Source organism: Harpia harpyja, chromosome 20, assembly GCF_026419915.1.
Source record: "Harpia harpyja isolate bHarHar1 chromosome 20, bHarHar1 primary haplotype, whole genome shotgun sequence".
Classification (NCBI taxonomy): domain Eukaryota; kingdom Metazoa; phylum Chordata; class Aves; order Accipitriformes; family Accipitridae; genus Harpia; species Harpia harpyja.
Genome location: NC_068959.1, coordinates 11,786,286 through 11,811,653, shown reverse-complemented (window position 1 = coordinate 11,811,653; position 25,368 = coordinate 11,786,286). Strand labels below are relative to the sequence as shown.

At 44.1% G+C, this 25,368-nt stretch overlaps 1 protein-coding gene across 1 annotated transcript; it reads left to right on the top strand.

The window, feature by feature from the left end:
• The first annotated feature begins 247 nt into the window (after positions 1 to 247).
• On the top strand, positions 248 to 5,082 carry BNIP1 (BCL2 interacting protein 1). Its single transcript, XM_052771990.1, has 6 exons — positions 248 to 366; positions 497 to 589; positions 806 to 897; positions 1,371 to 1,472; positions 2,212 to 2,330; positions 4,432 to 5,082. The coding sequence occupies exons 1-6, from the start codon at positions 283 to 285 to the stop codon at positions 4,626 to 4,628; spliced, it is 687 nt and encodes a 228-aa protein (XP_052627950.1). The 5' UTR covers positions 248 to 282; the 3' UTR covers positions 4,629 to 5,082.
• Positions 5,083 to 25,368: the final 20,286 nt, after the last annotated feature.

Below are 25,368 nucleotides of genomic sequence, written 5' to 3'. Positions count from 1 at the left end.
TACGCAGTGCGCGAAGGAACGTTTCGCTGCCCGAAGAACTGTAAAACCCGTAACGCTGGCTGCACCGAGGGAAGGCGGTCCGCCGCCTTCAGCCCGGGACCGCCACCGCTGACCGGAACGGCCGCTTGCCGTTCGCCGCCCGCGGGTCCCTCCGCCGAGGCCCCCGCGGTCGCTCTCCGGCGCGGGCGGCGGGAGGGCTGGGCCGGCGCCTCCCGCCTCCCTCCCGCGGGGGGCGCCCGCGGGCCGGGCGGCGGCGCCTCGGCCCTCCCCTCCCCTCCCAAGATGGCGGCGGCCGCCTGCGTGCCGGTGCGGGTCTGCCACCAAGAGATCGTCAGGTTCGACCTGGAGATCAAGGCGGCCGTGCAGGTACCGCCGCCCGCGGCGGGACCCCCCTGACAGGGCTGCGGGGCGGCCGCCGACTCGCGCGGGGAGCCCCCGGGCGGGCGGGCCGGCGATGCCCGCCGCGGGCCGCGCTGACCGGGCCGTTGTCTTCCAGGACATCCGGGACTGCCCGGGGCCGCTCAGCGCCCTCACGGAGCTCAACGCCGCCGTGAAGGAGAAGTTCCGCCACCTCCGCGGCCGCATCCAGGTGAGGCTCCCCGGCGGGGGCCGCTCCGGTGACCGGCCTTCGCGCCAGGCCGCAGGGGGCAGCTGGCGTGGGGTGGGGGCGGTGGGGAGTCCGGGCCGTGGGGTGTTAGTTTATGGGGTCGATCTGCTGTTAATTCACTGCCGGGGTTGGGGCCCGCGAGTCGCAGGTGGCAGCAGTTGTTGATCAGCTTTTTCGTGTTTGTGCTTTCTGCCGAAGGAGCTCGAACAGATGGCGAAGGAGCAAGATAAAGAGTCGGAGAAGCAAGCCTTGCTGCGAGAGGTGGAAAACCATAAGAAACAAATGCTCAGGTGGGTTGGGCAGCCGGTGCTGTTTACAGGTCCCCCGTAACCAGAGATAATCTGACTTCCGTACAGCATCTTTCGGATCCCGTTTTGCAAACGCGGTCGCTGACATGATGCTGTTTCACCCGAGACAAAGAGAGGATCAGGGATGGAAAGGGCAGGACTCCCTTCTCCTTGCCTCCTTCCTGGCCTGACTCCTTAACCACGGCCTGTCCCTTTGAGCAGTTGAGCATGTAAGTAGGTGGCTTGAGAGTCTGCCATTTGACAGCTGGCACGGTTCTCTTCTTCCCTTGCTCCATAAACAATACATTTAGGAGAAGAAATGAAAGGACAGTATATTGTTATTCTGTGGTGTAATATAAAGAAAGTCCATGCATGTATTTGGGGTGCTCAGTTACAGTGGTGATTGCTTTGTGAAAATTGTTTTTGCTTGCAAGGTGTTACCGTCACGTTACAACATTGTACTCTTGTGATTTCAGCAATCAGGCAGCTTGGAGAAAGGCAAATCTAGCTTGCAAAATTGCTATCGACAACTCTGAGAAAGATCAACTGCTGCAGGGAAGAGACTCCTTAAGACAAAGGTATTACACCGTCCCACTGTATGATCTGAGATTTAAACAGTATGCTATATTCACTAGTTTTAAATGGAAGTGATGTAATGTTTTGAAGTTACTTAATTGTATGTGGAACATAGCTTTTCTTTTATGAGTGCATTTACCTTTTGTGGTGATATAAACTGTTAAGGACTGCGATAATTTCAGGTTTTCTTGGCGTTGGCATATCTGGGCGGAAAAGGGGCTAAGTTAGCCTTCATACTTTTTCTGACTGTCTTTTACATTGATTGCAATCAGGCTTATAAACAAGTAATGGATCATTATGCAAGCTGTTTTCATATGCAAAACTGGATGTAATCTTATGTAATTTCTGTATTGAAAAGTTGGTGTATTTAGTGTCATGAAGCAACAAATGGGATACTCAGGATAATAAAGTGGTAGTTTGTATCAGTACTTCCATGTCAGCTCATGAAGTTGTACAGTCATGGATGAATAAGTGGTGAAATATGGGCCCCTGTGATATTCTGAGCCACTAGCAGTTGTTTAGGCTCATTACTTTAATATTTTGTGATTTTTTGTTTTGTTTTGTTTAGTGAAGATAATCTGAATTTCTCATGCAGTAGAAACTAGTTGTGTCTTTCATACATCGGCAGAGATGTTTGGTGCCAAGCTCTATACTAAGGTCCCTGGCAGCAGCATGTTCCCCACAGTACCCAAAGACATAATTTTATCCCTTCCTGCTTTACTTTTTCCCTTTCTTTTTCAGGAAGACTACAAAGGAAAGTCTGGCAGAGAGTGCAAGTAACATCACAGAGAGTCTGATGGGCATTAGCAGGATGATGTCGCAGCAAGTACAGCAGAGTGAGGAGACCGTGCAAACCCTAGGTACAGATGTTATTTGGGGGTTTGGGTATGGATTGGATGATGGAAGCACCTTTCGCCAGTTCTGTTAGGATGGGGAGAGGCAAATTGACATGGTGTGGAGCATAGTGGAAACCTGCTTTGCTGTAGGAGAACATACTATGATGCTAATTAAAGGACCGTCCAGCAGAACTCCTCTAACGGTTGGACATAAACAGAAAATAATAAGGTACATTGTGTGGAGCTGTTCGTTGGAGTTTCTGTTTCATGATTATGAAAACAAAAAGGGGGCAGGATGAGGAGCTTTTCTTTTAGTTTCACATAAAAGCAATTGTAAAAGCAATGTGAGCTCACACGGTGCTAAGAGTGTGTTTGGCGTTATTCTGTGCTACTGTCCTGGCATGCATTTGGTAATAGCAGAGAAAATGAAAGCGTAGGTACAAGTCCATACACAGAGAAAACTTAGTATGGCTGGAAGACTGTTTTCACCCAGTCTCCAGCTGGGATGACTAAGAGACAAGGAGATCAAGTGACTTGAACCCAAGGTCACTTGCTCTGTCAGCAGCGCATCAGGGACTGTGAAACCAAGATTTCACCCAGTTCTTTGGCTTAGACTCCTAAGACAATAAATCAAGTGACCTGTCAGAACTGGTGATTCATGAAGCATTTAGAAGTTGGATCTGTGTTGCCTGGGCCTCTTAGTAGCTGTACTTTTGGGCAGAAGAGAGAACAGTTTAAAGACAAGGATAAATAACACAACTTTTGCCCTCCTTGTTTTCTGCCCCCATCTGAGGATGGCAGCTGGGCACGGTTTGTTCATGCAAAAGTAGCATGTTTCTTGTCCCATTAAAAAGACAGTTTGGCAGACACTTTTTCACCCTGTTTCTGACTGAACAGCACTTGGAGTTCATCAGGGGAAAAACTATCAAAGGTCATTTACAAAACCCAGCTGCAAATTCTGCATCAGTAGTTAGAATTTCCTTTTTCCTGAGCAAGTCCTTTCCTAGTATGCAGTGAATATATGCAGCTGTGAAGCAGGGAAACTCTGCTTTGTCATTAGCGATGGGAAACAAGTTTTCTATTTCACTTGGATGAAAATGCCTCTTTAAGATGGGAAGTAATGGTTTGCAAAATACTACAGGCGTATTTCTACTATGCTTGTTTTTGTGAACTGGAAAACATGCTTGGAGCTTGACCTTTCTTTAATCAATCAGTTCAGTATAGAGCGATATACCAGCATTCACTGTCGTACAGGGTATGCATTCTGTAATATAAGGAAAAGGGAACTCCTGGGCTTTTCCTTTCATTTAGTGAAAGGAGGAAGACTGAGGAGTTTGCGGCATTTGTTTGCTTGCTTGCTTGTTTGTTTTCTCACAGGGAAGGAGAAGTTGAAAGAGACCGATGTTCCATCTTGCTGTTTTGGTGTATTCTCAAATTCTGTCTTTAGTTGAGACCAATCAACACATTTTTCCTCTAGTTAATTTTCTCTTTTTTTATTAGAAAAAAAAAACCCAAACCAATTATGTTTGTCAAAAATAACTATTAAAAACTGTTTAAAGTGAATAATTAAGGATCTCTTACTGCTGCATGCTGCTTTTTCACTTTCTGCAACCCCATGTGAATCCCACTGATGTACTGCTCTGGCTTGGAGGAACAGTTTCAGTTGTGCAATTAACGTATTCAAATATTGACCTGTCCTGCTGCTGCTAGAACTGATGCTGATAGTGATGGTGACTTCTCTCTCTTAAATTAGTGGTTCTAGCACCATTCTTATTTCACTCTGCTTCCAGCGAGCTCTCAGGTAGCACTGACTTTGTTCATAAAAAATAGGAACTAGATTTTATCTGGTAACCTAAAAATTAAAAATTCAGGAACAGGACGTAGAGCCTTTAAGCCATTCAGTACTCTTATTTTGCTTTGCATTTTTCCTTAGCACATCAGGACTGCTGAGTTGTGAAAGCTTCTGCAAGAACACAGTCTGCCTTTGTCTTACCCATAAGTCAGTCTGACCCAGAAGGGTCTCACGGGCACTATCTGTATTGCCAAATATTGCATGCTTATATCCTTTGTCATGTATTTTTGAAGTGCAACCAGCTGATTTTTTTTTTTCCCCCCTTAATTTCAGCCAATTCTTCACGAACCATCCTGGAAGCAAATGAAGAGTTTAAGTCCATGTCTGGGACAATTCAGTTGGGGCGAAAGCTAATAACAAAGTACAATCGCAGGGAACTGACGGACAAGCTGCTAATCTTTCTCGCCCTTGCCTTATTCCTGGCCACAGTGCTCTATATTTTGAAAAAAAGACTCTTTCCATTTTTGTAAAATTCCAAAGCTAAACTGAACTATTACAAAAGATCAGAAAGAGATGGCATAATAGGGCTTTTAAATAAAATAATAAAGGGATATTGCAATAGCTGAAGAAGCATTACAGCAGGCATGACTTCATACTGTTCCCACAGAGCATGCGACCTGCCTAAGAAGAGCTTAAATGAGCACAAGTCAGGAAGAATCAGGTAGATCAAGGTGTGGAAAGAAGAAACACCAATTTGCCTGTAGGTTTGGGGAACCAGACAAACACTTGAGGAACTAGGCACCCAAAGGTGCCAGTCTTAGCTTTCAACCTCTCTTCATTTTGCCTTGAAATTAAGCTGTGTCCTTGGCTTGGACTGGAAGCCGCTTTGACATCTGTGTTTAAGGTGCTGAGAGTAAGAGGAAGGATGGAAGAGAGAAACTTGCATACATTCCGTTAATAAACTATTTATTGTATCCATGTAAACTGAGTTTTGTTTAAAAACAAAGTCAAATGGATTGAAAGAGACTGAATAACTTCCAGTGTAAAAATTCTGCTTAATACTTAACAGCAGTGGTTGTTTATGGATTGTTTTTTCTGGGAGCATAGCACACATGCAGTCTGGCTCTATTCCTCTGGCCTTGGGAGGGCTCTGACGAAAGCAAAAATGGGAGCCCCATTTGTTACTATTAATTCACACAGTAGATTTGAGAATTACATTGCCAATCTGTTGAAATCAAAAGCCTTTTTGCTCCTTTTCTTTATAAAATTCCACTTAATACTTTATATTTGCAAAATACTGCCAAGTTGTACGTTTGAAAGTTTTTCTTGCTCATACGGTTGATCTTCTCTCAGTTAGTAAAATCTTTTACAATTATTACTTTCCCTATCTCTTGTGCTTTAGTAATGGTAGTTGGTTTGCTTTAATAACATAAATGCCAACCTGCCACACTCCATGTAGTACCTTGAAGTACCAAAAACTGTACTGCAATGTTCTTAAAACTGATGTTGCTTTCCCCTCTGGAGATTGTTTCATTTCTTCTTCAGAGCTGACTGGTGAAGTTGATGTTCTGTTTAGGAAACTCTGACAGAATCGTTAAATACTGCCTTAATTTAGTGGTTAGAAGTAAACTTTTTAAAAGGCAGTGCTACATATATCCTAAGAAATACGACGTCAAGCAAATAGCAGTATATAAGTTTATGTGAAATTTGAGGCTAGGTTACCTTTGTAGTTTGTACTCAATAGTAGGTTGTGGTTTAACCCCAGCCAGCAACTAAGCACCACGCAGCTGCTTGCTCACACACACCCTGCTGTGCGATGTGGGAGAGAATCAAAAAAAAGTAAAAGTTGTGGGTTGAGATAAAGACAGTTCAATAGGACAGAAGGGAAGAAAATAGTAATAATTATGATAATAATAATAATAAAATTACAATAATAATGAATTGGAATATACAAAACAAGTGATGCATAATGCAGTTGGTCACCACTTGCTGACCGATGCCCAGTTAGTTCCTGAGCAGCAATCCATCCCCCTCCAGGCCAACTCCCCCCAGTTTATATACTGGGCATGATGTCACATGGTATGGAATATCCCTTTGGCCCGTTTGGGCCAGCAGTCCTGGCTGTGTCCCCTCCCAACTCCTTGTGCCCCTCCAGCCTTCTTGCTGGCTGGGCATGAGAAGCTGAAAGAAAAATCCTTGACTTAGTATAAACGCTACTTAGCAACAACTGAAAACATCAGTGTGTTGTCAACATTCTTATACTGAATCCAAAACGTAACACTCTGCCAGCTACTAGGAAGAAAATTAACTCTGTCCCAGCTGAAACCAGGACATACGTTTAGAGAGAAGAGGTGACCAGTCGATTATCTTGTCATTGTAATATTCATTTACTAGATCGTACCAGTAGTCACAGTTTACCCTTTTTTGGCAGCTGCCACAAGCTTGGTTAAATACGGCAGCGGCAGTAGGTTGTAGTAATCCAAACCAGAGTATGGGACAGCTGAAGTGGTGATTGCGTGGCTATGTGCGTAAACAAGAGAAGTTGGAATTTGTAATTGAGTTCAAAATCAAGGGCTCTGCCTGAAGAGTTGATACCTGAGCCTTTCTTCCTGGGGTAGTAACAAGGGATTTGGAAACCTCTGCACTAGGATGGGTACATCCCGCAGAGGGCACTACTGCATGGGAGTGGAGAGCGTTTTCTTGCCCTGGAAGTCCTGTAGTATGCAGACTAGACAGAATGGATGTGGCTTTTTCTGTATGGTTTATTCATCGTATTTCAGTGCAGCCCTCCTAATAGCCTTCCCTGAGATACAGAATTACACAAAGATTGAAATAAATTGACAATGTGCATGTTCTGGTTTTGAATAAGAGAGAAATTACTCGGCTTAAAAAAGATATGTTGCACAAAGTCAGTGCTTGTGTGCTTTTTAATAATAATAAAAGCCTTGCTTTGGAAGAAGTCGTCTGATGAGCAGGCTGCTAACCAAGGAGAGCATTGTGTAGTCTGGAAGTTGGGGCCACAACGGAGCAAGTTTCATCCATCCCAGTGATACTGGCTGTTGCATTTCACATACAGCATCTCTAGCATCAGGCTCCTGCCCTCTCTGCAGCCCGCTCATCCCTGTGCCCCCTGCACAGATGTGTACAAACATACAAAGGGTGATAAAAGTGTGTCCACCTGTCCCCCAGTCTTGGAAAATATAGCTTTAAATAAAATAATATTTAAGATGTGAAGATTATTTAGATTATAAATACATTTAAAATTAATTGCTGTGCAGCAGTTTCTATTTTCCAAAGCAGCAGTGCAGTGATGTTTTATGCAACTTCAGAACAGTCAATAAAATTCTCTCTTTATGGACTACTTACTGCTCCTGGGACAGATGTAGCAATATGTGGGTTTATTTTTTTCAGCCGGCTTGAAAACAGTCTCATCTTTCTGAAACATGGTACCTGCAGGTGGTCAAACACTAGCTGCCTCAGTATTTCCTCCCTCATGTGGATGCAATATAAAAATAGGTTGTTGCTGATCTCTGAGATACGGGGACACTAAGCAGAGGGGAGAGCTCTGCTGTAAGCAGTGATGCAGCACGACTGTCTGCAGGAAGTTTCACTGGGTTTATCTTTGCGACGTGGTCCCGTCAGAATGTAGATCAACCTTAAAACAGCAGCTTTCTCACAGTGCTGACAATTTCAGTAAAGTTCATTTTAAAGGGGTAATCTTTTGGATGGGGATTGTAATGTAGCAGTTTGGGGGAAAATAAAAGGTCTGTTGCTGAATGGCTTGGTTTTTGCTCTGTTCTCATCTTGTTACTGAAATTTTAGCTTTCAGACCTTGACCTGCTGGAACACTCTGAGGGCAAAAAATAACTTTAAAGGACCTTCCTTATGACATTTGCTTTCTGTTGCATCTGGATTTCATTAAAAAAAAAATCTAGTTCTTTTGTAAACATACCTGCCTACTCTGTATAAACTGTCAATTTACAGTCCTTGGAGACAAGGGAAATAAGTGAAAAAAGATCAAGGGCAACTGGACCTTTTGGGAGAGGGGAAGAGTAGAAATCGTCCCTGGGATGCAACGGGTCGATCTGCAGCACTTGGTACTTGAACTGTTTCCTTCCATAGGCAGCGAGAAAGCATCCAGGCTCCTGATGGGCCACAGACCTGAAAAGAAATGATCAGTAGAGACAGCAAGATAAATGTTATTTCCTCTTTAGGGTAAGAAGGGTGATTTGGTGAAGCACCATCTCTAACACGTGGGGCCAACCACCCCAAGTGGTGCCTCAGTAGACACCCTGGCTTAGTGGTCAGGTGCTGGAGCAGAGCCAGAGCTGGTGGTAGCTGCCTTGGATCCCTCCTGGGCACGGTGGGATGCCTCAATCAGCCCATATGGCCTGCAGCTGGGGATGGCTGAGTGTGGGTGTGCTCAAACATCCTCCCTCCAGGCTGTAACACGGTGTCTGGCTTGTTCCTCGTCTACAGACCTTGTTCCTGGCTTGAAGGTAGGTCTCTATATCTGGCCTTTTGAATAAGTGAGTGGGAGCAGTACTGTGGTTGTGTCTGGCTTTTTGTTGTCTGATACTCATGTTGTTTATCCAGGGACTGTGGAAAGTTAGGCCTGTGCAGTTCTTCTGTGTCTATGGGGGGATTTATATTTGGATCTTCTGCCTTTTGGGCAGCCTGCTGGTCTCCATGGCCACCTCTGAATATGAAGGTGGGGTTTGAATCACGCAGGATGGTGTGTCTCAGGGTCTTGCTTTTGCTGCATGCCCAAGGTTGTGTTGTTGAAGGGTACAAACTGGCATCACACCAATTCATTTCAAAGGGAGTAGTGTTTTCTTAGGCGCTTCACCCTTCATGTTTGCCCTGACGAGTGCAGCAGACCCATCAGGGATGGTAAGAAGAGGATGGTCTCTGCTCCCTCTGCACTTCTGGGCTCGGGCATGACTTGAGGGCCAAGGGCTAGAGCCCTCCTGAGACCAGGAGCTCCAGGACTGCAGAAGCAGAAGGTGTTTGGGGAGCTTTAGAGGAAGAAAGAGGGCTCTGGAGAAGTGTTCAGGGCTGTGCCAGAGGGTTCATACGCAAGTAAAAGCAAACAGGAGTGCTCCTGTTGCTACCTGGACCATTCCTCCCCTTGAGGCAGCAGGTATCAGATGTGGTCGCTGCAAGCTGATAGTGGGATTTGCTGTAGTAAAATAGTTGCAGTGAAAATCTTTTTACTTCAAAGAATAACACTCCTTTAAAACAAGGAGTGAGGAACTACTATGAGCTTAAAAAGGGCCTGAAATCTCCTTGCCCTGGAGTTCGGGGGCTGAGACAGGCAGCTGGTACCAATCAAGCAGCTGTGGGTTAATGAACTCCTGCTCATCAGCTGAGTGCTGGTTAACTACTTGTGTCCTCCTGGCAAAGGGGACTGAAGCCATTTAAAGGACTAGGGGTGTTTTGCTGTGCAGCTGGAGCCACTTAGGGATGAGGATGGGGCAGTTCTGATGCCTCAGTGGATTTAGAGGTTTAGAGCTTGCTGGTTTGTGAGAGTCCCTGTCAGGTCCTGCCTGGGGAGTCTAACCAACTGTGATTGGTTTGCTTTTTCTGAACACCTGTGGAAAAGGGGAAGATGCCTGGAAGGCACCTCCGTGTGCCAGGAGCCAGGCAGCGCTGTCGGGTATTTAGCTGTTTTGCCAGCACATGGTTAGCGGGCTGTGGATACAGATGTGATCCTGGTCTCCGTTCCTATGTGGCCATGGTGGAAAGCCTGTGGGCAGGAGTAGGCGCCTGCTGAGTATCTGTGTTGCTGTAGCTGGGGTCGTGGGCATCTCCCCAGTACATCCCTGAAGCGTGGAGCATGAAGGTCACTTCCTAAGCATTTAGTTAGATGTATGTTGTCAAGGAAAGTCACCTTTTAGTGTTTGCAATAAAACACAGACCTGAGGGAAGGAATTGGAAATAGTTTTAACATACGGCGTAACTGTGTTGAAAAAAATGATTTGATTTGACTTAATTATTTTGTTATTGATTATAGTGTCAGCAAATACAGAAATATTACAGAATAAGTCTCTGTGGGAAAATAAATGAAAAGTGTAATATTTGCAACCCCACCCCACCCCCCCCCCGTAAGAATTGAGGGGAAATTAAGTCTGTATTTGAAGTTCTGCTTTTGAAATGCTTTCCACATAACTGGCTTTACCAAAATGGAAGGGTGAATTCATAGCTTGGAAGTTTCTAAAAATGTCTCTGCCAAATGTGTGCGGCTGCTATCACATGCCAAGTGGTCCAGAGCAAGCCAGGCAAGTCAGGCTGGAATCTTTGGGGACTGAGAATATCCAGGGGGCATGTGCATACTTGTCTGCAAATATGTGGGGCTTTTCTTTTGGGGGGGGGGGGGGGTGGAAATCAGATTACTGTTGCCTTGCCTTGCCTTCCTATTTGTAATGGTGTGTTTCCACCAGAAAAGAAATCTTAAGCGAGTATTTTGGCAAGATGTGGTGTCTGTATATTGCTGCGAAGTGCACCAAGCCCTTTATGTAATTGGTGCTTGAGTGCTTGCTGTGTTTCTGTCCCTTAAAGGTGAGATAAGTGTTCTCCAAATAGGCAGCAGGTGCTGTGTACCACAACCAAACGCACTCAGTGATGCCAGAGCAGAGTGGCAGCCGCAGTATGGACCAGTCCTGATGCTCTGCGGTATAAATGCCAAGTATCCCCCAATGACTTTTTTCTAATTGCTGAAAGATTGATGCAGTTCTTTCTCTGAGGGTAGTTAGTGAGAACAGGAACCTTGCTTCAAAACTTAGCCCTTTTAATAGGGCTGCAAGTTTTGTCTGCTGTTGTTCAGTTTCCCTGGTTATCCATGTTTCTCAGCATCGCACACCAGTTGAGGTTGGCAGGGACCTCTGGAAGTCATCTGGTCCAAGCCCGTGCTCAGGCAGGGCCACCTAGAGCTGTTGCCCAGGACCGTCCAGATGGCTTTTGAGTGTCTCCAAGGATGGAGACTCCACAACCTCCCTGGGCAGCCTGCTCCAGTGCTCAGTCACCCTCACAGTAAAAACATGTTTCCTGATGTTCAGAGGGAACCTACTGTGTTTCAGTTTGTGTCCATTGCCTCTGGTCCTGTCACGGGGCACCACTGGAAAGAGCCTGGCTCCCTCCTCTGTGCACCCTCCCTTCAGGTATTTCTAGAGATGGCTAGGATCCTCTTCCCCTTGATAAGAAGCCTTCTCTTCTCTGGGCTGAACAGCCTCAGCTCTCTTGACCCCCATTCAGTCCTTATTTGTACTTTTAAGTATGGTACTTTTACATTAGTTGAGAAACTATTTCAACTTAAAAGAAGTGGAAAGAGCTTGTATTCGTACTTTAAATTTTAGTCGAACATTTTGGTTCTCTCTTCTGGTGCATCAGTTGATGATGCAATTGAATATTTCTCAATCATGTACAACTTTAGGTATGCTTGTTAGGGAATAATGGGATCAGTTGATGATGATGTAATCTTCCCAAGATTTGGTGGCTGCAGGATTTGTCACTTATCTGTAAAGAAACAAGAAGCTTAATTGAACCTAAAAAGTTCGCAGGTGGAGAAGTCAGATTTCTCATCTTTCTCTGTGTACTGCATTGCTTAAAGCTTGGTAGGGAAAAAAAAATTAAAATGCCAGCACTTTCTGAAAACAAATCTCAAATCACATCATTTAAATTCATGTTGTGTAAGTAGTATAACTAGCTACTGTGGTATCTGGAGCAGTAATCATCTTTATCTTTCCAGTTGCCCAGTGTACTGTGAATGTCCGTGCTCACATCAAATATTCACTGAATAAACACTTCCCAAGCTGCCAGTCAAGCAGGGATGACCCATTCCTGAAAACTGATGTTCTCCTGGTTGCAGGCTGTGCTGGGATCTTTGACTCCATGGACTAATTGCAACTGGGAGTCACATAACCAGTTATTACTCCATCTGCTATCTCTGCATCTGTCCCATTGCACCGTTGGGTTTTCAGCTGTATAAAATGCATCCAGGGCTCTTGCACCATCCTACCACTATCTAAAGCTGTTTGTGGACTGGCTTAATGTGGGTGTCTGTCCGTGTAGCTGACTGTGGACTTGTCCAGGCTGAGACTGTTACACTGAATAAATTAAATGTAATTATCTGCTTGCTTATATCAAATGGTATGAACAGGGTCTGGGCTGCTCTGTGCGACAAGGCAAATGACAGTGCCACTAAGCTGAGAATTTAGTTTTCTCACAAAGTCTTCCATTGCATGTTCCTGTGCCAGTTTCGTCGAGTGATGCATCAAGAGAGATGCTCTGGATGTGCTGGTGCTCTGTAACTCCGCCTTTAAGATCTGATCCTCTTCCACATGAAGAGACAACTACAGCCTGAGGAAGGGACTGGGAATCTTTATTGACTTAACTGGGTTTAAGGCCTGGCCTTTCATGCGGTGTACACTGAGTTCTCCATTCAAGTTAGTAGAGACACAGCAAGTGTGGTTAATATTAAAGTCTTTTACTGTTTGTAATTGTTCACACTTCTGCAAAGTCACTGGGAAATGTTACCTTGTTGTGTCCATGTGTCTCCATGTAAGTGCACTTGGTTAAGGGCAGTGAAGCCAGCACTGATTTCCCAGACTAAAGTCCCTTCTCTGTGCTTTGCGTTGGGGCTGCTGGTCCTACCAGCATGAGCAATATGGGGAATAAACTCCCAGCTTCTGGCACCATGTGATCATGAAAAGTATCAAATTCTACACAAGCAGATATATGGTCTTCACAGTAGCAAGTAAACACGTTAAACGTGAACCCCATGGAATTCTTTGTAGAAAAAGCAGCTTTTAATTTTATTTGCCTCTGGTTTGGGCTGTGCTTTTAATGTCATGATTTTAAGCCAATCATGTAAGTGTTGAGCACCTAAATCATAACCTTGGAGCGTTAGCGATTTGCCAATTTCTCTTTGCCTGGCTACATCCTCACCTGCTGGCTATTCCCACTTGCTCCATGTGAGCAGGAAGGGCCCAGCCTGGCCCTCCTGGGCTTGCGTGGCGCTGAGGAAAACGGCACAGTTCCAGCACGGACCTTGGGTACTACTGTAAAGCAAGAGCTGCGGTAATCGTGGCTGTGCATCTGCCTCAGGGTGATGTCTTGGGTGCTAAAATGCTGGATGATCGTGAGGCTCATGCAGCCATGCAAAGTCATTAAAAATAACTTGGTAAGAGTTGTGAGAAGCAAATCTGGTGAAGGTCTCTCCCTGGGGTGCTGTGACATCTCGACATACCTTAGACCGCCGCAGTCTCTCGCTTCCACTTGGGCTTCCTTTTATTTTTAACCTCACAACGTGAGACTGATCAGATGTTATCGCTCCTGACCCTTGTCTCCTGCTGCAACATCAGAGCTGACTGGCGTATCCCACTTATCTCCTGCTTTTAGAGGCTGCCAGGCAGGGTCGGAGGCTGCGCCGCGGCACTGCGGAGCGCTTTGCCCTGCAGTTGGTGTCGGTGGCTGCATGAAAGGAAAATGCCACTCGGCTGCTCCGAGCCTGGCCTGGTGATAATGCTGCGTGCGTCCCTCTGGTCCTGCGATAAGCGCCCAAAGGGCAGGCAGGGAGAACGTCTCCTCAGGGATCAGCACACACCAGGCCCTATAGATAGAACCACATATATATAGAACAACATGAAAGCTTTTTGCTTTCTTCTTTTCAACAGCGTGATGGCGAAGTATCCCATCCAGGGACGCTTTTGGACCTGACCCCTCCAGGGGTCTGGTCTCATTGTACCCCCAAGTTCTTCAGTTTGCATCGTCCCAACAGGAATGGAGATTTGAAACCAAAACCCACACGGGCTCCAAAGCGTTATTTCGTAGTCCTGATAAATGCACAAAGACCGGAGAGGGGTGGGTCAGTTTCCCTTTATCTTCAAAATGGACAGCGGGACAAAATTTTTCTGTTTGGGTTATTGGCTTTTCATAGGTGTCACCCAAGTACCGAACAGCTATTGCTGCTGCTGATGGGAGATAACTCTGTCAGTGGCATCTAGGTGCTGACATTATGGCTAGCTAGTCCAAAACAAAGATAAGATTTTTCTATATGGAGTAAGTCTATTGATCCAGTGGCCTCCTGTCCTGTGTCTGATATTAGCAAATACTTTGTTTCCAAGAGAAGCAAGCCTTCCCCTGTTCTGCATATTCTTATATATATTGTGTGTATATATATAAAAATGATCTATTGTATGTATATAAATGGTGTATATTTTGGATTAAACAATGAAGAATTCCTTTCTGAGCCATCTTCTTAAAAGCATGCTGCTTTTGCTTCTTTTCATTTGGATATAAAATTGCAAATGCTGCTAAGGATCATAATGTTATTCCAATTTGTTTAAATGTCAGAGATGATATTTGAAAATAGCTGAAGCAAAAATGCAAATAGCTTAATGCCAGTGACTCCCAGCTTTCACCGACTGGTTTGTGCCAGTAATCTGTCTGCTTATTCAAAGCCAACCAGCCAAAAAAAAGGGGAGAAAAAAAAAGAAAAGAAAAAGAAAAAACCCACAATTCTCTTTATCTTCAGATTTGCTTAAAATAGTTTTGTCTTTGCACCAGTATCTTTCGTAATTGCAGACTTTGACCCAAACTTAGTTCCTGATCTTTCACAGACTTAATGGTAAATAACTTTGTAGACAATAGGGTAATTGTCATGCTGAAAGACAGCAAGTGGGAATTTACATTCTCATTACTGCAAGTTAATTAATTTCCACAAAGATGTGGGTGGATGTTTAGGTTTGCAGATTTCAACAAGAGCTTCTTCTGGTCTTACCACCTTGTCAAAAAGGCATTACATTATGTGTCTGTTAGAGGATTCCAGAAAAGGTAGCAAGCTTTGGGAGAGAAATTGCCAGTTAGGAAAGCATAATGCCGCGAACAACAAGCAGTAAATATAGACTACTCCTCTCGAAAAGAAAAAACTTTTATGTACAGTACTAAACTTTAGATGAAGTCTTTGCTTCTGCCTCTGCAAGGGGGGAGTGGCAGGAGAGCTATTTTTGTGGATTAAAGCCAAAAGATATTAGCAGTCCTTTCTGCACTCACCCACAATGCCTAAGGCACTGGATTTAGTAGTAATAACCATACATGTATTGTTAATTAACATATATGAATCTTATTCCTGTGAGGTACCTTGTCTGTGACCCCGTGGGAGAAAAAGTCTCCCCGGGTGAACAGAGCCACGGAGTCCCTTGTACAGTCCAGGCACAGCTCAGAGGCGCTGCGGCTTCTCCAGAAACGTGTTCATCAGCCCCAGACGCTGCTGGTGACAAATGACATTTTCTTTGCCTTTGTACACTAGGGCGTAAGATGTGACGTTTACATTCAAGATCAATTATTTTTAACTGAAGAATGATAGCCCTGCGTCTAAATTATCTCAGGGCTTAATTCACATCAGTTAAACCTTTTCAAAGGCTTATTAAAATTCCTTAAGTGTGTCCGACTTATCAGCAGTTGAGTGTCAATGGCATTATACAAATGTTGCTATTGGAAATAACTGTTAAGTATCATTTGACTATATTATTCTCATATATATATATTACGCCTGTGACTATTAATACTACTTAGTACTTACATGACTCCTTTCATCTGGCGATCATAAGGCATTGCCCAGGGAAGCAAGTACCGTTCTTCCCCTTCTAAATATGGGAAAACTGTCGCATCCAGCCACCGTGTCTCATACTTGGGTTTAACATCTTCCACTGAATCCTGCCAGGCTTGGCTTTTGGTCTGCCCTGTCAGTTTTTAACAGGACTTCATTTATTTGTGCTGCTGTAGCACCTAATCCTTGCACCCTGGCACTCGGGGCAGTGCTGTCTTCTGCGTAGGCAGAGGGCAGCAGTGATGCTGAAAAATGGATAGATTGATCTAGAGATCAGTATAGACTGATAGATGTGAGGCAGGGAGGAGGTGATACTGGGCTGTGCAGAAGACAGTGGCAGCGGTTGCTGAACTGTTGCGGATCAAAGGAAAGCTTGAGAGGAGCAAGGAAGGGGTTTTGGAAGGGAGAGGGCTTTGTGGTTCTTCCTGATGAGTGTCCTCATGCTGGCAGGAAATCTGGGAAAATTGATCACAGAGTCTGGAAGTAACATCTTGATGCTGTGGAAGAGGATGAAAAGGGGAGGGACAGCCCCTGAAGGGCCGTGAATGCCACTAGCTCCATGTTCCTGTGCTATTCCCCAGCAATGGTGAGGGAGGAAAAATCCTGGTTGTGGAATAAAGGTGTTGCCTGTCCTGGCATCCGATACAGCTGTGGGAAGTTGGGACGGGGTTGTGGATGTGCAAGTGAGTGTGAATATCCAGTCAGAAACGCTTGGGATTAGTTCGCAAGTGTTCTTACACATTTTTTTCCTTCTCCCCCCCCCCCCCCCCCCCGCAGTGTAAATAAATAGTTCCTACCCATCCCAGGCAGTGGTGGGGCTTTAGGTTTTAAACACACTTGGATTTACTTCCAAGTAAGGTTCTGTATGGAGAATGCATTTTGACAAACTCATCGTTTATTCCAGAAACCACTAGGTAGCACTGTGAAATAAAGTTCTGCCGAGCCCTGCACTGTTTCACCACTTCCCTACCCAGCTGGCCTCAGCAGAACCAAGACAATGCAAAATCAGGCATGTTTGGGCTCAATGTGGGTAAAGGTAGCAAGGGTAGTTTTAAAACTTTCTTCAGTATTGGGTCCACAGTCACGCGTGGGAGAAACCAGCCATGATGCAAATGTCACTATGTATCCTTTTTAGATGTTTGGGGCACTATTCGGCAAAATACTGCAGCGTGTACCTACCCTAGGTGTGTGAGCTGCCTGCTTGTGCTGATGAAGCAGACCAGAGGCTCGCACAGATGAAAGCCCCAGTTTGGAAGCAGAAATACGTGTTATGTTTTATTCTGCTTATAAGTGGCTGTTAACACCAAAACTCTGCAAAACAGATGCTGCAGACATTTCTAAAATTAATCTTTGTGCTTTGATGGCGACAGCTGCATGTGATAGCAGAGATGTACTGTACTCAGATTTATTGCACATTATTCTCATAATAAGCATTTTGCTCTCATAACAAGTCTATTGGAATATAATTTTCTAATTTTTATAGAGAAATTATGAACAGAGTTCAATATATTAATTTTCAGTTTGATACTCAATTATTTTCAGTTAAACTCTGAGTTTCTTCTGTCTCAATAGCATTTATTAATTCCTATGAGATCTATTATACTTCTAATTTTCATTGGAATACACTGCAAAGGAAAATGCATTGTCTTGATTTAATATGTTAAGTGTTATTCTTCCAAAGGAATGGAGTCAGGTAGAAGTGGCATTTTGATTATTAACTTGTTTTTATTAAAATTACTTTAGTTAGATCAGAGAAATACTTTGGTTTATTAATCCCAAAATTACTCTAAAAATAATATTGGCAAGTCATCTATTTTAACTTTTGAGCTTCAACAAGTTAGTAAGTTAACATTCTGCATTTTGCTTAACTCGACTCCATATAGTCAACTGTATAACAGCATAACTATAGAGCAGCTCATGCACATTTATATTTAAATACCCAGCAACTAACTGTAACGTGTGTGACTGCAACAGCACCATATCACTGCTTTTTAAAATTAGACCTTGCTCTGGCTGCTGCAGGGAGAGGAGACATGATAAAGGGACTGAGCATCACGCTCTGCAATAACTGCTGGGCTTAAACGCTCGAGTTACAGAAACCCTGAGCCTCCACTGCCGCCGGAAAGGTCCGCGTGGTCCCTGGCTTCAGGGATTACAGTGTGCACGCTGGTCATTGTCAAATGCTTTGGAGACCTTCAGCATCAGCATTAGCTGAGGAGCTGGGAATTAGGACAAGGAGATTCTTTTTACAATTCTGCTATGGCTGTACCTAACGTAATGGTTTTTCTATCTGCAAAATCAGGCAATTGGACCAGATGATCGTTGTAGGTCCCTTCCAACTGAGCTATTCTATTCTAAAATAATTATGTTCACAAAAGCATTTTCCGAGTTGGGTATAATTCACAACTGTCAGGGAAATATATGGAAAGTGCCGACCAAAAAGGGCGAAGCGTTTGTACTAAAGGCTGTCTCTCATCTTGCACAAGCCAAAGACACCCCAATTTAAGCTGAAATAAACGTCCTTATTTTGCCCTGACAAGGGCCTGAATTGCTTGATGTTTTCACCTTTTTATGGGTTTGGCCACCCTGGCTTACAGCAAAATAACATTGTGGCATCACCTGTTGCTCTAACCGTGTCTGTTAACACTTGCTGGGCGGTTGCTTTACCTTATCTGGTTACTTCTGCAACATCTGCAAGCAAGTTATGTGGTATTTTCATCCCCCTGAGGATTTATGGTGACCTCTTGGGGACCTTAATCATTGGATCAATACGCTTCTGGCACCTGTAGATCAACATAAACTTGACCCTTGGTCTTGACAAATCTATCACCACAATGCCCTTTTTTTTAAAGCATCCCATCACGAGGAGTGGAGGGGGTTTGGGCTGGACGGAAACAGTGATGGTGGCAGGGCACAGCCCCGTCCGTCTCAAGGTCAAAAGTCAAAATGATAAAGGAAGCGCCCGCCTGCGGTACCTGGGTGGAGCGCTGGGATAATGGGGCAGTGGCTCAGGGAAAGGTCCCTCCAGGCTTTTGGGGTACAGCCAGGTCCCCAGCAGGACCAGCAGCTTGCTGAGATGCTGGCCCTGTGGGTGAACCTGATGTCTAGGGGAAGAGCTCCATAAAATGCCGTATTCGGTGAAAGCGCTGTTCCCTTCCTTGGGGACTCCTGATAAGACAAGATCTGCTACTTTAAAAAGCTGCTGGTTGCGCTCATCCTATCTTTAGCTCAGGTCATCAGAAAGCGTTTTCTCTCTTGAAAAGTCAGTTCCTCTGTGTGCAAAGGCTTTCCCGCACTCACCCCCCACCCCATCCGTTTTTCCATCCAAGCACTCCGAAGCAGGGATTTCTGTCCGTGTCTTTGCAGCCTCCCTGCATTCAGTGGGTGATGGAGGACCCTTGTTCCTCACCTGAACTCTCTGCCTCTGTAATGCAACACATGAGGTTAAATGACCATCTCGAGATTTTGCATCAAATGAACACCAGAGTTACAATTAAAATAGGGTCTTCCCAATTTCAAGATCTCACCAACTCTGAGTTTACTGAAGAAAACAAAGCAACAAGCAGTGCATTCTGCAGCAATAACCAGCATAGGTAAAGACCACTCTGCAGAATAGTAATTACAGAAAGGCTGTATTTTCACAGAGTGATTTTTATTATATTTTGTCCCAAAAATGTTTTCCACAAAATGACAGTGACTCAAAAATTTCCAAGTCATCAGTTCTGTTTTGAAGAAAAAATAAAAATACAGAATGAAGTTCTGTGGCCCACATTGTTTTTCTCAACTGATTTTGAACCTCCTCTAAATATTTTCATTTTCCCTCAGAAGGTGGGTGGGATGCTGCCATCCTGTTGATAAAACAGGAATGGTCTCAAAGGAAACTTTTGATTTGAAAGCATCTGACTACTGCATTTTGAAGGGGATGATGCTCTTCAACTGGCACACACCAAAATCTGCAAAATTTGTGTTATGTTATTTCACCTAAAAAATAAACCAAGATGGTGTAAGTGGGAACTAATTGCTTGAATGGCCTCTCCAGTCCCAGACACCTGTACCTCTGTCTAAACTTGACTCCTGTCATTTATGCTCCCCCAGCATGTCATGTTGACTTTTGGATGAAAGGACTGAGTAGGGCTAATGAGTCCCAATGTCTTGATTTCAGCTGCAGTTGGGAGCAGCTGCATGAAGGAAAGGAACCTCCCCAGAAAATGAAAGGAATGGCCAGCTGGGAGGCAGGGGGGGGAGGAGGAGAAGAACATAACCAGGAGACATTGCCTTCTGCTCTGCAGTTAATCAGGGTCTCTGTCTTTCAAGACAAATCTTGGAGGGCCGATTTGGCTTTCCTGGAAAAGGATCTTTAATTAATTTTGCACTTGTACTAAGGGTGCATTTTACTACTGGGAGCAAATAAGTGTCTGACTTTGGCAAAATACCCTCTGTATTCTGTTTTGGTTATACACTGAGATTTGAACGGATCTACCCCCAAAATATCTTGCGACACAAGCTGAACATAGAGTTATTTACTTTCACCAGAAGAGCATCCTGTGTCACCAGAACTGAGATCATGGCTTCTCTGTGCTGTAAAGGGCCTTGCACTCAAGTTCGGGTTTGAATAACATGACATTTAGAAGCACATTTGTATCCAGCCTTTGCTTTGGGAGCCCACTTGTTCCATCTAAAGGTTTTTAAGGCCAAAAGGGACAAGTAAGGTGATCTAGCCTGATATCTTCTATGATATAGTCCAAAGTGTTTTCTTCTTTATGACTTCTTACCCCTTCTCTGTTTGAGTAGATAAAATAGCAGCATGGTACCTGCTATCCAATATAGCTATCCTTGCAATGAACCTTGTGTAACTCTTGCCATGACCAAGAAGTTAGCAAGTCAAATGCATAGGAGAAGAAACTTTCTGTATCATAGTAATGATGGGTGTATGCATTTGCTAAGTGTAAGTAGATGGAGTCGGGGTAAAACTGAAGTTCCTGTACACCAGGGATCCAAAGCACTAAATTGTCATCTTCTAGGGAAAAATAAGGGAAGCTCTGGATGTGTAAAAGGAAAAACACTTCCATTTCCCCAGTGACTTTTATGGGATTTAAAATAAGATTCACATCTGAAATGGATTCTTTTATTTGGAAATCTTCACCAGGGCTCGGCCATTGGTGCAGGAGCTTTGATGTGACACTTTGGGGTTTCACCTCTAACACTCCCTCATCTTCTAAGTAACTTGAGTTAAATCCCTGTTTCTGGATGTATCATTTCACTGACGTGTGAAATGGTGGTCCCAGTAGCTTGTAGGGATGGTAGTGCTCAGGTAAGTAACACTTGTGTGTGTGTTGCTTTGAAATGCGAATCTGAAAGAACTGAAGAAGTGTAGTTCATTATTATTTTCTAATAGGACCTAAAATAGGTACTTGGCTGTAGCCATCAGGTGTTGTGCATGCCCCCCTGATCCCCCAGCGCAGGACGGGTTACTGCCGCACAGGTTGATTTCAGCACGTGTAATCTGGACACACACTGCCAAAAGCCATCCGTCATCTCCTGTTGTGACCTTGTACCACCTGTCTGTCCCATGCAAGGCCAGCAATTAAAATGTAAGGTAATGAAGACAGCAAGGCATGAAAGGGCTTTTCACTAGCTGATCAAAGGGGTAGAGCACAGTGTTTTCACAACCAGAATATTGAGACCAATAGGACTGGAAATGTGGTTAGGAAAGAAAGAAAAGCAAAGAGGGTATTTGGAAACTAACCTACAACTGTCCCTGTCGTTCCAGTGTGCTGCACTAGGGGTGATTCTCTTCTGTGCTCTTACTTTTCATTTTTGGTGGGGAAAAATATCAAGTATTTACTTTCATCTTGTTACAGGGGAAATAATATTTGTGTATAAAAATGAAATGCTATAATGTTATTGCCGAGGAATGAACAGGGAAATTTGGTTTCCAGTTCTAATGCCTCGTTGTGTAAGAAATTGTTTAGGCTTAAATTCTCAAGGTGAAATACTGGTGGGCTCTAAATTGGTGTCTAACCAGACAAATGTAGTCACCTCAGGCCTGGTCCTCAGAGGTGCCGATGACCAGCAGCTCTCACAGATTTTTTTTTTCCCCCCCCCCCTTCTTTTTTTTTTTTTTTTTGTGTGTGTGTGTGCGCCTCTAATAGGAGAAATTAGCCTGAGGTCCCAGACGGGCATGCTGGATGCCTGTGAGTGTTGGATGAGAGATATGGCAGAACGCCTCTTTTTATAGCAGCAATTCCGCTTTCATGTCTTCAAAACTAGGGTTAAGTAAAGCAATTTTCTTGGCATTGCTTGAAAAGGGCCGTCTATAAGATCCGCGTGAGGAACCTGCATTCTGAGCGTGACTGTATGCGTGGCATCTCTGTATGTTTGATGGCTACAGGATGGGGACTCTTGCAACACCCACTGAGGTGCAGGGTATGGATTGCTTTCTGGGCATGTAATTGGAAAGAAAAACTCGGATATACCCTGTAACCCAGAACAAGTATAAAAACTCCTCTAACCCTCATAACTAGAAATAAATAGCAGAAGGATACTAGAGCCTCAGCATGGGAGGATGCCAGAAATGTAGTCGGGTGTCAGCATGTCCGTCTACTTCCACTCTGAGCCCTCATACGCTGTCCTTGTCGGTATGAGAATCTTCAGTGGGATTAACCATGTCCATAAAGTGAAGTGTGTGTAACTGCAGCATGGAGCTGGACCTGTCTCTGTGGGTATGCGGTGGAGAGGGAAGCAGCAGCTGACGCTGCACAATACATAAAGCAGTACATGAAACCTCAAGACAACCAAGATTTATATTTTCCTTCCCTGAAATACTGTAAATCATCTCCTTGATATCATTAGAACCAACTTGCTGAAGCCAGGCAGTAGGACTTCGTTCTAAGTTTTTGGTACTTAAATATATAAGAAACTTACTTATTTGACTGAAATGGGTTTGGATTTTTTTTTTTGTGACCTGTTTTTTAACGGCTTCTCTTGATGACAGCCAGCCAGCACTGTGCACATGTCTGTATGCTGCACCTCCACTGACTGCAACGACTGCTCTGAAAGCAGCTTTTATTTTTCACAGATAGTAAGGCGTACAAAAAAATCCTGGCCAGGAAGATGGGATTTGGGGGCAATTTCTAGGAGCCAGTACTGTGACTTATTCAAAGCTTATGCTGGAGGACAATGCAATCTATTTAGGAAATGTCTGCTGTGCTAAAATAAACTACAGTATATTCTTGCGGCAGCAGAGTACACCAAATCCTATTCCCAATATGCAGAACACCTAGGAAATGTTTCTGAGAATAGGTGTTTTTAACTGTGGAAGTTAATAATTTGTTCAACAACCAGATTTGTTGGTTATAGGAATAAAACTCTAAAATGCCTTTCTAAATTATGTTTGTTATGTTTCTTACTAAGTGGTAGTTAGAGCAGTTCACAGAATTTGAAATACTTGACAAACTTGCTTTTCTTTTCCTATTTAAGCCTGTTAACTCCTGACCTTGCCCACTGTACAGTAGTGTTATTCATGCTTGTTTCTCCTTCAGCCTACCCGTCTCCACAAATAGTAATTTAGCTCCAGGATGTCTCCCCAAGACCAATTAATTTTATCCAACCCTAAGAAATAAAATCATTTTGGCCACTAAGAGATTCTGCCCCTTTGCAAGTTAGTTTTTCTTTTGGACAACTTATTTTTCCAGCACATCAAACTAAGCAAGTATTGAGTGATCTTTGCAAATCGTATTGGTGAATGCCTGCACTTGCATGGCCTCTGCTTACAGTTGTGTAGGAGTGAGGGTCTGCATATGCTGACCCAGTTGCAAACATGATGTCCCTTCCTAATGGAGCTGGGAAAAGTGCCCTGATCTCCTGACTTACAGACCTGTGGTTTAGCCATTCACCCATGCTTCTTTGACACCAAAAAAATGTTATTTTAAGCAGGGATGACTTAACAGATGTATTATAGTCTCAGTGGGGTCAGTGCATCAATTGCTCAGCATACAGAGCTGGTTTAAAAATGCCCTGCTTTGCTTTTCTGAATTTTTATCTCTCTTCCTGGGCTTCTGTCAGCTGTCAGTATGTGATTTGCAGTTCCAGTAACTCCTTTACACAAACTCACCTATTTTTATTCATTTCAGCCAGTCCATAGGCTCTCATAGCCCTTTCAAGCAACAGTCTGGGCCAAGTCTGTGCAGTACTGCAGCAGAAATGGTAGAAACGCTTTAAAACTGGTCAATTAGCTAAGGTACAGAGTACAACCTTCACTGTAGCTAGAAGCAGCAGCAATAATCTAGTTCAGCTGGTGCTTTTGCTCTGTGTTTTCTGAGGACTGCAGTGGGAAGTGGGAAGTGAGAAGAGTGGAGTCTGAGATCCTTAAATATCCCTTGTTGGTACCTAGAAGGAAAAATCTGTGTGGATCAGTGCATTACCCATGAAGTGGAGGAAGCAGTAAGGATGAGACCTCAGTTGAGGCTGGAGTTTGTACTGAAATAATAAAGCAAGCTATTTTGAGAGAGAAAAAGCTGGTGGAAAAAACCCACTGGAATTCCCTTTGGTGTTGAAGTGAACTAGGGAGAGGGTAGGAAGGGCCTGTAGCTGATGGACTGCTCCGAGGATGACCTTGTCGCTAAATTGGGCTTTCTTACTGAATGATGCTCTGGAGTGGTGGGGTTTAAAATGACTGCAGGAGACAGGCAGTGATTTTCAAGTAACTTACTCCATGTCACTTTGCTAAACCTTGATTGATTAACTTTCACAAATGTATTGCCAGTGCTTGATCTTCTGTTAGAAGAAATCTCCACTTCCCTCTCTTTCTGCATCAAAATGTAGGATTAAGTTGGTGGTGTAGTCAATAACTAACTACCCAGGAATGAAAAATCAGACTCCAGCCTGAAAGCCTATCCCTTTCTCACTTTGGAGACAACGTGGAGTAGCATTTTAAAGGTGTTGATTCTTCTTAATAATCCCCATTAACAAGAGATCAGCACTTACTGCTGATATTGATCTAAACTGTTGTCAGTGAGATTAATTAGGAGCAGGGGGCTAAGGAGAGAGGGTTGTTGATCTGTTGTTTTCCTGCTGGGCTGCTCAGGAACATTGAAACATTTAGCTAATTCGTGCCAGGACTGTATCTCCTCGTTTTCTGACTCCAGAGAATAACTTTCTATGTGAAAACTCCTTGAACTTAAGGAATAAAATTCTGGCCACAGATGCACTTTAGGAATTGCAGGAGTGTTATTTGGGGAAAAACAATTACTTCAGTTCCTACAAAACTGCTAGAGGTGAGGGATTTGGTATCAGCCCCTTACAGCTGACAACTTGTTCCTGTACAAATTGCGTGAATTCCAAATAGTTTGTATAAACCTACCATATGCAGTTTGTCTCGAGAAGACAAGTGGTGCTGAGCTGCACTTGCCCTGTTACCTTCAGGCGGAGTTGGGGCACTGAGTTCTTCTAAAAAAGCCGGTCTAAAACAGAGAAATGAATGCCAGTGCCAGGCTGCGTAATCCAAAAGAAAACTGAGGAAAGGACAGCGAGATCAAATCCAAGTGCAAATCTTGTTAAAGCCTCTTTCCTACACCCCTTAGCATGCCCCCAAACACTGAGAGGATCTCTGATTTCAGGTTTCCTGGGGAAATGCCAGTATCCTGCCCTTTTCTTTGGAATAA

Excerpts from the sequence above, each read along its gene's own strand:
- BNIP1 (XM_052771990.1), top strand. The coding sequence starts at position 283 with ATGGCGGCGGCCGCCTGCGTGCCGGTGCGGGTCTGCCACCAAGAGATC. Across the intron at positions 590-805 it reads ACCTCCGCGGCCGCATCCAG|GAGCTCGAACAGATGGCGAA; the intron begins GTGAGGCTCCCC and ends TTTCTGCCGAAG. Across the intron at positions 898-1,370 it reads CATAAGAAACAAATGCTCAG|CAATCAGGCAGCTTGGAGAA; the intron begins GTGGGTTGGGCA and ends TTGTGATTTCAG.